Consider the following 13,667-nt stretch of genomic DNA (forward strand, 5'->3'; position numbering starts at 1 on the left):
AGCAAAGGACCTTGTGAAGATGCTGGAGTAAACCGGTACAAAAGTATCTATATTCACAGTAAAACGAGTCCTATATCAACATAACCTGAAAGGCTGATCAGCAAGGAAGAAGCCAATGCTCCAAAATCACCATAAAAAAGCCAGACCACGGTATGCAAACTGCACAGGGGGACAAAGATCAAATGTCCTCTGGTCTGATGAGACAAAAATAGAACTGCTTGGCCATAATGACCATCGTTATTTTTGGAGGAAAAAGGGTGACGCTTGCAAGCTGAAGAACACCATCCCAACCGTGAAACACGGGGGTGGCAGCATCATGCTGTTGGGGTGCTTTGCTGCAGGAGGGACTGGCACACTTCACAAAATAGATGGCATCATGAGGCAGGAAAATTATGTGGATATATTGAAGCAACATCTCAAGACACCAGTCAGGAAGTTAAAGCTTGGGTCTTCCAAATGGACAATGACCCCAAACATTCTTCCAAAATTGTGGCACAATGGCTTAAGGACAACAAAGTCAAGGTATTGGAGTGGCCATCACAAAGCCCTGACCTCAACCCGATAGAAAATATGTGGGCAGAACTGAAAAAGCATGTGCGAGCAAGGAGGCCTACAAATCTGACTCAGTTACACCAGCTCTGTCAGGAAGGAATGGTCCAAAATGCACCCAACTTATTGTGGGAAGCTTGTGGAAGGCCACCCAAAATGTTTGACCCAAGTTAAACAAAGGCAATGCAACCAAATACTAATTGAGTGTATGTAAACTTCTGACCCACTGGGAATGTGATTAAAGAAATAAAAACTGAAATAAATCATTCACTCTACTATTATTCTGACATTTCACATTCTTAAAATAAAGTGGTGATCCTAACTGACCTAAAACAGGGCATTTTTACTAGGATTAAATGTCAGGAATTGTGAAAAACTGAGTTTAAACGTATTTGGCTAAGGTGTATGTACACTTCCGACTTCAACTGTACTTCCATACAAGCATGCCGCCTGCCACGGGCCAAGTAGAAGAGTAGGAATAAAACAAAGAGGAGGAACTAAAAAGTTATTTTAGTGGCGACATGGAAACAAAGTTAATCTAATGCTCTGTAGTGATTAAAGAGAGTGAGAATGAGAGATGCAAAAAAGAGAGGAGAATGAGAGATGACTAGATATACTGTAGCTCGGGTTAGGGCGAACTAAACAACGTTTTACCATGTTCTAATACCAATTTACCTGACAGGAGACCAAAAAGCCTTGTAAAGGATCTGGAAGATAGTCAGTAAATTATTCAGCTGGGCCTCGTTCTACACAAGTATAAAAGCTCCTCCAGACTGGTATCAAGCCAACACATGGCCCAGCCATCGCCAAGCTCCCTTTGTGTTCCAGCCTCAAAGTGTTCTCTGATTAAATTAGTTTTAGTGAGGCTAGGCAGCTGAGATTTGAGCTTCTTTGTTTCTCTCCTCTCCGGCAGCTCAAACTACCCTTAAAATCACAGAAAACAACATGAGCGCTGACGCTCCCCCTTGTGTCATTTAAAACATTGATCACAGAGTTCTGTTTCTTGTTGGAGTGGGTAACTCAATCATCAAATTACTTTTGCACCTGTGAAAGGGCACTTCTGTCAAGGTTAGTGCTATCAGGGATCCCTTGGGATGTCCCTACCCTAATCCTAACTCTTACCTTAACCATTTTAAATTTCAACTTTAATGGGGTGGTGTCAGAGTTGGACGTCCCAAGGATCCCCCCCAAAAAAGCAGCACTTCAGGATTCAAACCAATGCTGTCTGCTGACAAATAGGCATGAGATAAAAACAAAATATCTTTCCCAATCTCATTATTTCTGCCTCTCTCCCTAAGGAATCATATGCTCTTAAAGGGCTAGTTTTCCGGGTTTTACCCCAATTATTTTCTAACCTCAAGAGAAAATGAAAATGTCCATGGACAATAAAGTTATTGTATTGTGTATATAAGTTCTGTGTTAATTAACATATAAATAACATACAGGCACCACGGAAAGCACTGTGAAGTAAAAGGCTTTATATCCTCTACAGCCTTCTCTTTAGTGTCATGTCTGTGTTTTCCAATGGTGTTTGCCATAATGAATTGAGTCAGCTTATTAGTCTCACCCAATTGAACTAACAAGCATGTACAATAATTGATTGTCCCTGAAATGAATTGAATGAGTTGATACAAGTTCACAGTTTGAGCCGTACACTCATCCATCTATATCCATAATAAAGACTGGGTCTGGTCCACTTTAACAATGGCTGCCTCGCTGCCTCAGTCGAGCACATAATTAATGGGAATTAGATTAAATAACCAATTAGGTAACTAACAAAGTAAATAGGCATCTGGGGTTTCCCCATTGAATACTTGCGAATGGAATTAGCGCATAATTAGTTTATTGACAGGTGAAATGACAGCATGGTCAGAGAAACAAGTCTATTCCCAGACACAATGAGACAGCAAACACTTAGGTGACAGGAGGGAACACACAGGTTAAAGCGTTGAGACTAGTAATCGGAAGGTTGCAAGATCGAATCCCTGAGCTGACAAGGTAAAAATCTGTCGTTCTGCCCATGAACAAGACAGTTAACCCACTGTTCCTAGGCCGTCATTGAAAATAAGAATGTATTCTTCACTGACTTGCCTCGTTAAATAAAGGTAAAATAAATACAAATACATGTCAGGTAAACACCATAATTCAAATGTGTGAACAACGAAGCATGTTTACTCTCGAGGTAATTATGCCACTTGAGCTGTAAAGACGCCACTTCCACACCACAAATCACAGCCATGTTCTCTTATTCTCAAAGCCAATCCACAATGGCAGATAAAGACAAGAATGTGTAGTGCATTAAAGCCACTCGTTCTGTCTTGTCACCTCTGATCCGGTGTGGTAACCTTTCTTGGTGGTCATCTCAAAATGTATACGAGTCCATTGTGCTCCATTGAAGTCCTCCCATCGACCACTGAAACTGCTGCCAGATATCATCCATATTGAATCTGCAGGGGGCGCTCTTCCTGAGCGGAAGAATATTCCCGTTTTATACATAGCACAAGGATTAAGAGCGGCTCTCTGGCCATTAGGAATTGTTGTTCCATCTGATCCAACAGGCCTAATTAAAGTATCTTAACCTTGTTGGGCCTAATCTCTCGGGTCACTCTATAAAACATGGGCGGGTCTAAATCAAGTTGTAAAACGCCTCGGAGCCTCCTGGTTTAAGCCATTGGAGAAAACCAATAAAGGATTTGTCACCCCCTTGTAAACCATGCAGTGTGGGATCCGGGAGCTGCTGGTGAAGAAAAGGCAGCCGCAAGGCAAATATCCCAAGGTCACGCAATGAAACTAGCTTCCGAAACAAGCACTCTGAAAACAAGTCATAACTTTGTGTCATTGTGATAATGCAGAGACAAAGACAATCCCATTGGCCATTTACACTTTGATTTAACTGGGTTTATAGTGTTTAAAGAGTGAGGATACCGGTGGGGGAAGAAGGTGAAGAAAATACTTTGATGAAAACAAGCAAATAACATCATAATTGTAATCAACATCTTTCTTAATTGAAATGGAGCCAAGGAAGACACAGAGCTATACTATTTGGGCCTTGTTGAGGGATTTATAATGGTTACCGACAAAACACAATGCAGAGGGGTCAAAACAAGAAGATCAGGAAATGAAACATGGCAGTAAATTGGTAAAGGTGACTGCTAACACCTAGAATGATTGCAGCTGTGGAGTAAATTGTATTTTGTCTGAAATATGTTGTGCTTTCCTGTGAGATGGTACAATTTCAAGAGGCATAAATTGCCGGGTGGAATATATCTTGTTTGTTGAAACTATAGCTTACTGTCTTGCCAGGTCCAATTAGAGCATTTTGCTATTGCGATATGCGAGTATGACAACACGTATTTATTACTCTCTGACTTTGCAGTATATTGTACTGTACATCTATCTCTCACATAAGAATAGAAACTACTGTCTAAGGTTGTCTGCGTAGCATTATGGTTCAACCAGTGATGCAGTGTCCATTATTTAAAGAGGACGGACTGGCTTACCTCTGCTAGCACTCTCCACGTGTTCCAGCTCTTCAGGGAACCTCAGGATCTCCGGGTACTTCTCTTCACACTTTTCGGCCAGGAAGTGAAGCAGGGTTGTGTTTTGGTCGGACGACTTAGTGTCTCGAAGCTGAGAGAGAGGTGAAGTCATGGGTGAGTCACAGCATTAGTTGTTCTTATAATATATGCATATAGCAAAAGCTTTTATCCAAACGTGACTGACAACAGTGAGTGCATACATTGTAGTACATTTGACCTCCAACTCACGACCCTGGCGCTGCTATCGCCATGCTCTTACCAACTGAGCCACACAGGACCATAGAATGTTCTTAGAACGTTACAGATGTAGAATCTTAATTTCAGCCAGCTTGCTACAGCAGGAAAGTAATCCTATAGCAACAGGAAATGTGAATTATTATGTGCATTTTAGTTCATGTACATTTTTCTAAGGGTTGATAAATCAAGTCTGACATTTCAAAGTGGAAATTACAAACTTCAGAAGCCTTTTTAAACCTCAAATACACTGCAAGTTTTACATGTTTTCCTTCAACAAGGTGATCAAAATAAGAACCCACATCTGTAGAAAAGGCCACGACAACAAAGGATCTGCATGAAACAACCAACATAAACATACAGAGAGTTGTCTGGGCAGGAGGGCGTATGCATGTATGCTTTCAGCTCGCTTTATTTCAGTCTTTCAGGAACCACCTTTGGCCTACTTTGCTTTTACCATATGACAGAGGCATATAAAGAGGGCCTATATAGTACAGTTTGTTAGTGAAGGTCACATACATATCTAGAGATAAGATGGGCTGAGAGGCATTCTGAGAACTATGCATCTGCAAGAGAGCACAAGGGCCGATATGCCAATGCATTAAGTAGACTTGAATACAAACACAAATGATTAATACACACAGTAAAACACACAACATATCAAACAGCACATCTGAATAAAAAAATATAAAAGGTTGGAGAAAGGAAAAGAGAATAGAATGTGCTAGACTAGATTAATACAATTGGAGAGAAAAAGGCCAGTACAGCGACTGCCAGGAGCATATTTTCCATTGTGGACAACTGCACACGTTTTTCAGAGATTCTGCATGACCTTTCAATGATATATTTGTGCTGGAGAGCAGGGGCAAGCCAAATCCCTTTCCTCCCCTCTTCCTCTCTTAAAACCCTGTCAAATTTTAGAGCAATTGACTCATTGATGCATATATGCATTTTCTCGCTTGGTTTTATTTTTCACATAGGCTTTTTTTCAGTGCCATCAAAAAGTATTCACACCCCTTGACTTGTTCCACATTCTGTTGTGTTACAGCCTGCATTTTAAACGGTTTCAATTTAGATTTTGTATCACTGGCCTACTACACACAATACCCCATAACGTCAAAGTGCAAATATGTTTTAAGAAATTAATACAAATTAAGAAAAATGAATTAGTTGAAATGTATTGAGTCAATACGTATTCAACCCCTTTGTTATGGCAAGCTTAAATATGTTCACAATACTAACCTATTTTACATAGTTAAAAGAAGGAAGCCCGTAGAGAATAAAAATACTCCAAAACATGCATCCTGTTTGCAACATAGCACTAAAGAAGAAGATGGCGCCGACGTACATGGCGACTCTGCTTCTAGCTCCTAAGCAACTTTGCAGTATTTCATTTTTTTGTGTGTTATTTCTTACATTATTAGCCTAGAACCTTTATTTTTTGTGTTATTACATACAGCAGGAAATATCGTGGACTTCCGGAAACAGCAGAGGGAGCACCCCCCTATCCACATGGACGGGACAGTTGTACACATCACGGACAAACTGAAATGGTCCACCCACACAGACATCGTGGTGAAGAAGGCGCAACAGCATCCTAATATTTATATACAGTACCAGTCAAAAGTCTGGACACATCTACTCATTCAAGGGTTTTTGTTTATTTTTAACTATTTCCTACAGTGTAGAATAATAGTGAACACATGAAACCTATGCAAAAACACATGGAATCATGTAGAAATCAAAAAATAATCTCACACAACATATATTTAGATTTGTTTAACACTTTTTTGGTTACTACATGATTCCATATGTGTTATTTCGTAAATGTGATGTCTTCACTATTATTCTATAATGTAGAAAATAATAAAAAATTCAGAAAAACCCTGGAATGAGTAGTTCAATGAGTGTTCAATCTTTTAACTGGTACTGTATTTCTTAATTTCATAATTTTACTTTTAGATATGTGTTTGTATTGTTGTGAATTGTTAGATATTACTGCACTGTAGGAGCTAGGAACACAAGCATTTCACTATACCCGCACAATCATCTGCTAAATATGTGTATGTGACTAATACAATTGGATTTGAAAGTAATACTGCAAATATGTGGAAAAGCAATTAACTTGTTTTCATGAATACAAAGTGTTATGTTTGGGGAAAATCCAATGCAATACATTACTGAGTACCACTCTCCATATTTTCAAGCATAGTGGTGGCTGCATCATGTGTACTTGTAATATTTAGGGACTGGGGAGTTTTTCAGGATACAAATGAAATAGAATAGAACAAAGGACAGGCAAAATCCTAGAGGAAAACCTAGTTCAGTATGCTTTCCACCAGACAAAGGACAATAACCTAAAACACAAGACCAAATCTTACCAAGAAGACAGTGGATATTCCGGAGTGGCAGAGTTACAGCTTTTGACTAAAATCTGCTTGAACATCTATGGCAAGACTGAAAAATGGTTGTCTAGCAATGTTCAACAACCAATTTGACAGAGCTTAAATCATTTAAAAAAGAATCTACAAATGTTCTACAATCAAGGCAGGCAAATCTCTTAGGGAGACTCACAGCTGTAATCGCTGCCAGAGGTGATTTGAAAATGTATTGACTCAAGGGTGTGAATACTTAAGTAAATTATACATTTTTGTATGTCATTTTCAATACATTTGCAAAAATCTCTAAAAACATGTATGTGTATATGGGTGAGGAAAAAAATTATGATTTAATAATTTTTTTATTCAGGCTGTAACACAACAACATGTAGAATAAGTCAAGGGGTATGAATACTTTCTGAAGTGTGGGTCGGCACTTGGGGGTCGGCACTTCAAAATAAAGAATGTCACTCATGACAGGCTAGGTCAGATGCACTGCGCTGCTGTTTAGCTAGATTTCAGTTCCTTTGGCCATTCACAAATATAATGGAAAATAAATTGGTGAATAAAGCTATTACTATGTAACTACCTACAAACACAGTGTTGGTTCTACAGTTATTTTTGTGTAGTTACATTAGGGTAACAAAAGTAAAATGTTTAAGGTAAATTACTTATGGTTTGTAAAATGTTACCGAATCTTACTGGATCATACCACAGTATTTACCCATGAATATACTACAATGTATGTGTACTGTAAATATACATATTTCAGCAGGACTGGGGAGGAGGGGTTGGGGAGTTACCCACTGAGGAAGTTCTGTCAGGCTGCATCTGAGCAGCATTGAATCATGCATCCACATGTCAGCGCAGCACTGCAAGGTGTGTGTTTTAACAACCCCAAAAACTTGTTTTATTTTGCTGCTGGAAAACAGGTTACATAGTTGACCCTTTTTACTTATTTACTTCAAAGGCAAGTTTAATTTTAATTACAGCTGTTCATAACATTGGACCCATGTGTCAACCACTCCTAAAAATACTTAGTTGCTCCACGTTTCCCAGCACGAAGGTGTCAAAAAGGCCAAAAGTGCAATCGTAGATAACCCTTTCACGAATCTCGGGCACAAAACGTTGAAAATGAATTGAAAATAGATAACGTTGCGGTATAGTACAACAGGAAACATCTATTCAGCTCTAAATGTGTAACACCCCAGAGAGGTAGTTGAGCAGACTGAATAACTCCCTAACTCATTTTTCCCCCGCATCACTCCCTCCCTCATGGAGATAGGAGGGAGAAAGTAGGGTCTGGAGGGGTGCTTTAGGTAGGGGCACCGGGGATGGCTTACCCCTCTCGCCCTCGACGGCTCAAACAGATTGTTTTCTGTCAAGACTTGACTTCAGGATGGCTGGTTTGAGGGGGGAGAAGAGAGAGGGAGATATCCTTTTTTTAAACATAATATAAAAAAAAAAAGAAGGTTTCCATATCCCCAAGGTCAGCCCAGAAAGGCACAGCAAATTCAAACCACCAGTGCAGCGGCAACTGCAGCAGCTGTGATACAGTATTAACCTTCTTACGAAGAGCCATGCCAAACTCTCAAGATTCTGGCAGACCTCCCTGGGAACAAATGTTTAATAATTGAGATTGTATTGCTACAAAAGGGTTACATTAAATTGATGTGTGGGGTAGCCAGTGGTTGACTAAAACAACAGGAAACCACATGATCATATGAGAGAGTAAATCCATTCTCATTCCAATTTATGTTTTCTCTTCTGTGTTGTCCTAAAATGTATAAAGTTTTGGACATCAGAGAAACCTTGATGGAGTCTTATTTGAGTCAGAAAAGGATGTTCATATGGTAGGGAAGATATACAAAACCTTGCAGAGAGCCTATCCAACTGACAATCTCTTAGAAAACAATATAAACTATTGGAACCAAAACTTAAAAAGAAGTGATGTTGGCACAAGATGGAGGGAAAGTTGGAGCATACATTTGAAGTCGGAAGTTTACATACACCTAAGCCAAATACATTTAAACTCAGTTTTTCACAATTCCTGACATTTCATCCTAATAAAATATCCCTGTCTTAGGTCAGTTAGGATCACCACTTTATTTTAAGAATGTGAAATGTTAGAATAATAGTATGGAAAATGATTTATTTCAGCTTTTATTTCTTTCATTTCCAGCGGGTCAGAAGTTTAAATACACTCAATTAGTGTATTGTACAGATGAACGTGGTACCTTCAGACATTTGGAAATTGCTCCCAAGGATGAACCAGACTTGTGGAGGTCTACAATTGTTTTTCTGAGGTCTTGGCTGATTTCCTTTGATTTTCCCATGATGTCAAGCAAAGAGGCACTGAGTTTGAAGCTAGACCTTGAAATACATCCACAGGTACACCTCCAATTGACTCAAATTATGTCAATTACCCTATCAGAAGCTTCTAAAGCCATGACATCATTTTCTGGAATTTTCCAAGCTGTTTAAAGGCACAGTCAACTTAGTGTATGTAAACGTCTGACCCACTGGAATTGTGATACAGTGAATTTTAAGTTAAATAATCTGTCTGTAAACTATTTTAGAAAAAATTACTTGTGTCATGCACAAAGTAGATGTCCTAATCGACTTGCCAAAACTATAGTTTGTGAACAAGAAATGTGTGGAGTGGTTGAAAAACAAGTGTTAATGACTCCAACCTAAGTGTATGTAAACTTCCGACTTAAACTGTATACTATTCTATCCTACATGGTCTACAGATATACTAAATAGTATGTCCACAAACTGTCCATAATCTCTATACATCCCATCACATATATACAGTACCAGTCAATAGTTTTGACACACATACTCATTCAAGGGTTTTTCTTTGATTTTACAATTTTCTTCATTGTAGAATAATAGGGAAGACATCAAAACTATGAAATAACACATACGGAATCATGTAGTAACCAAAAATCGAAAGATATTTTAGATTCTTCAAAGTAGCCACCCATTGCCTTGATGACAAAGTCCAAGATCAGCACTTTTGTTTAGTTTTTTACGTTGAAGGGCAGGTTATTTTCCGGGCATCACTCCGCCAAGGCCCTCACCTCCTCCCTGTAGGCTGTCTCATCATTGTTGTGTCGTCTGCAAACTTGATGATTGAGTTGGATGTGTGCATGGCCATGCAGTCATGGGTGAACAGGGAGTACAGGAGGAGGCTGAGCACGCACCCTTTTGGGGGCCCCTGTGTTGAGGATCAGAGAAGTGGAGGTGTTATTTCCTACCTTCACCACCTGGGGGCGGCCCTTCAGGAAGTCCAGGACGTAGTTGCAGAGGGTGGGGTTCAGACCCAGGGTCCTGAGCTTAACAATGAGCTTGGAGGGTACAATGTTGTTGAAGGCTGAGCTATAGTCAATGAACAGCATTCTAACAAAGGTTATCCTCTTGTCCAGATGGGATAGGGCAGTGTGCAGTGCGATGGCAATTGCATCGTCTGTGGATCTATTGGGGCGGTGTACACATTGAAGTGGGTCTAGGGTGTCAGGTAAGGTGGAGGTGATATTATCCTACACTAGCCCCTCAAAGCACTTCATGAAGACAGAAGTGAGTGCTACGGGGCAATAGTCATTTAGTTCAGTTACCATTGATTTCTTGGGTACAGGAACAATGGTGGACAGCAGAAAGGGATAGGGAGATATTGAATATGTCTATAAACACTCCAGCCAGCTGGTATGTGCATGCTCTGAGGACGTGGCTAGGGATGCCGTCTGGGCCTTGCGAGGGTTAACATGCTTAAACGTCTTGCTCACTTCGGCAACGGAGAACGAGAGCCCACAGTCCTTGGTAGCGGGCCACGTCGGTGGCACTGTGTTATCCTCAAAGCGGGCGAAGAAAGTGTTTAGCTTGTCTGGAAGCAAGATGTCTGTGTCCGCAACGTGGCTGGTTTTCGCTTTGTAGTCTGTGATTGTCTGTAGACCCTGCTACATATATCTCGTGTCTGAGCCGTTGAATTCTGACTCCATTTTGTATCTGCACTGACGTTTTGCCTGTTTGATTCCCTTATGGAGGGCATACCTGCACTGTTTGTAATCCACCATATTCCCAGTCACCTTGCCGTGGTTAAAAGTTGTGGTTCACACTTTCAGTTTCACAAGAATGCCATCTCTTTCCACAGTTTTTGGTTTGTGTAGGTTTTAATAGTCACAGTGGAAACAACATCCCCTATACACTTCATGATGAACTCAGTTACCGTATCAGTTTATACATCAATGTTATTCTTAGAGGCAACCCGGAAGATATCCCAGTCTGTATGGATGGGGACAATATATCTGGAGAGAGCCATGATTCTGTGAAAAAGAATATGTTACAGTCCCTGATGTCTCTCTGGAAGGAGATCCTCGCCCTGAGCTTGTCTAATTTATTGTCCAGGGACTGAACATTAGCGAGTAATATACTTGGAAGCGATGGATGGTGTGCACGCCACCTGAGTCAGACTAGAAGTCCACTCCTGTCACGTTCGTTTAGAGATGGATTGGACCAAGGAGCAGCGTGGTAGGCGTACATCATCAATTTATTAAATGAACATCAAAAACAAGAAAGAATAAATGACACGGAAAGTTTTGTAGCGCTAACACAGCAACTAACCAAAAACAAGATCCCACTAACTAAAGGTGGAAAAGGCTGCCTAAGTATGATAGACAGCGATAGACAGCTGCCTCTGATTGGGAACCATACCCGGTCAACAAAGAAATAGAAAAACTAGAATGCCCACCCAAATCATACCCCGACCTAACCAAATAGAGAAATAAAAGGGCTCTCTAAGGTCAGGGCGTGACAACTCCGAATACATTTTCTCCGCCGGAGGCGTCATGGAGCAGCCTCTGAGAAGTTAAATTGCACTGGGGGGTACGAACAAAGGATTCAATTCAGGAAAGTCGTCAGAATGCTGGTGAGTTACTGCCACTCTGATATCCAAAAGTTATTTCTGGATGTATGTAATAACACAAAACACTTTCTAGGCTAATAATGTAAGGGAAAAAATAATAAAATAAATTTAAAAAATATATTTAAAAAACACAAGTCTTAATGTCAACAGTGAAGAGGTGACTCCGGGATGCTAGCATTCTAGGGAGAGTTCCTCTATCCAGTGTCTGTGTTATTTTGCCCATCTTAATCTTTTATTATTATTGGCCAGTCTGAGATATGTTTTTTTTTTGCAACTCTGCCAGAAGGCAAGCATCCCGGAGTCGCCTCTTCACTGTTGACATTGAGACTGGTGTTTTGTGGGTACTATGTAATGAAGCTGCCAGTTGAGGACTTGTGAGGTGTATTTTTCTCAAACTAGACACTCTAATGTACTTTTCCTCTTGCTCAGTTGTGCACCGGGGCCTCCCACTCCTCTTTCTAATTTGGTTAGCGCCAGTTTGCGCTGTTCTGTGAAGGGAGTAGTACACAGCGTAGTACGAGATCATCAGTTTCTTGGCAATTTCTCACATGGAATAGCCTTCATTTCTCAGAACAAGAATAGACTGACGAGTTTCAGATTTTTTTTTTTTAATTTCTGGCCATTTTGAGCCTGTAATCGAACCCACAAATGTTGATGCTCCAGATACTCAACTAGTCTAAAGAAGGCCAGTTTTATAGTTTTTCAGCTCAATTAACATATTTGCAAAAGGGTTTTCCAAATGATCAATTAGCTTTTTAAAATGATAAACTTGGATTAGCTAACACAACATGCCATTGGAACACAGGAGTGATGGTTGCTGATAATGGGCCTCTGTACGCCTATGCAGATATTCCATAAAAAAGATGCAATTTTTAGAGATTTTTGCAAAAGAAATATTTCTAAGTGACCCCAAACTTTTGAACGGTAGTGTAGGAGCTAGAAACAGAGCTGCAATGTCTAACAGTGGCATTTTATATGCAGGCACTAGGGATGGGGGTGTGAGCATGCAGATCTGGGTAACATTATCAATTGGACTCATCATTGACAATGTACTTTCTTGATTCCTCATAATCACAACAAAATGGAATATGGTGCCCATTTTAGGACTAAACAGCAGAATATGTAGAATAGGGCTGTTGGAAAACCAATCAAAGTCATTGGCAACATTCCCACCCCCTGCCACTGTCAGGGGCAAGATGGCAAAGGGAGTGTGAGCCGAGTCGATTACACATAATACAATTGACCACGCTCCAGGACAGAAACAATTACATGATTACAACAGACCAACCATGTGGTTCAGTTCGCATTCTGACGCATCGGGCCGTGATGAAAGGGCATACACATTGCCACTGATAGTCTAATGGTAATGAGTGTTAATGCAACAGGCCACTATGCTTCTGCTCCGATAGCCATAGAAGCATCATGATGAGCATCACCGTCAGCACACTTCCTTTCATCACACATTGGCTTCTAATCGCTGTATAAAGCAGCACATTAACCCCACCAGCCCCAATTTAACGCTTGCTAAGAGTGAAATATACTTCTTATTCAGACACATCCTGTTAAAACACTCTTTTCTCCCTGTTACACCATCCCTCTCTTCTCTTCAGTTCTCTTAACTTATCTTTACTTCTTTTCTCTTGGTTTTTCTCTTTTTCCAGTTTGCTTAGGTTGACAGACAGACGGTCCCCTCGTCTTGGTCCCTACTAGCTCTAATGATCAAGAATTACTTGGAACAACATGCACGGTGAGGGGAATCATCTACCATGGTGCTATGCTAAACAATGGCCTCATATTAATCTTAGCACATCACAGACAGATAATTAGCTATTTAAAGGGCTCTGATCAATAAAGTATTCAGTGTGGATGAGGCCTTTGTATCCTTTTGAGAGTGAAAGGAACGTTCCGTAGAATTATAATGCAATTGTTACCAGGGGAAAAAAGCCGGGAGGGGTGGATTGATGTAATATTTAAATAATTCCCTATATTATGGAAGGCATCAGGAACGCACCAGTACAGACATGAAAACAATACCGACCACTT

The 13,667-nt window shown here is 40.3% G+C and overlaps 2 protein-coding genes across 5 annotated transcripts in view; both read right to left on the reverse strand.

Annotated features, from left to right (window-relative positions):
• Positions 1 to 13,667, reverse strand: part of LOC139580189 (protein diaphanous homolog 2-like) — a 643,765-nt gene that overhangs the window by 229,488 nt on the left and 400,610 nt on the right. For all 4 annotated transcript variants that reach the window (XM_071408766.1, XM_071408767.1, XM_071408768.1 and 1 more), the window contains one exon: positions 4,050 to 4,179. In XM_071408766.1, the coding sequence (XP_071264867.1) occupies positions 4,050 to 4,179 (130 nt within the window). The remainder of the gene's footprint in view (positions 1 to 4,049; positions 4,180 to 13,667) is intronic.
• LOC139580191 (uncharacterized) overlaps positions 1 to 13,667 on the reverse strand; it is a 222,460-nt gene that overhangs the window by 126,616 nt on the left and 82,177 nt on the right. The gene's annotated exons all lie outside the window — the stretch shown is intronic.

The sequence above is a fragment of the Salvelinus alpinus genome, chromosome 7 (genome assembly GCF_045679555.1).
Source record: "Salvelinus alpinus chromosome 7, SLU_Salpinus.1, whole genome shotgun sequence".
NCBI classification, from domain to species: Eukaryota; Metazoa; Chordata; class Actinopteri; order Salmoniformes; family Salmonidae; genus Salvelinus; species Salvelinus alpinus.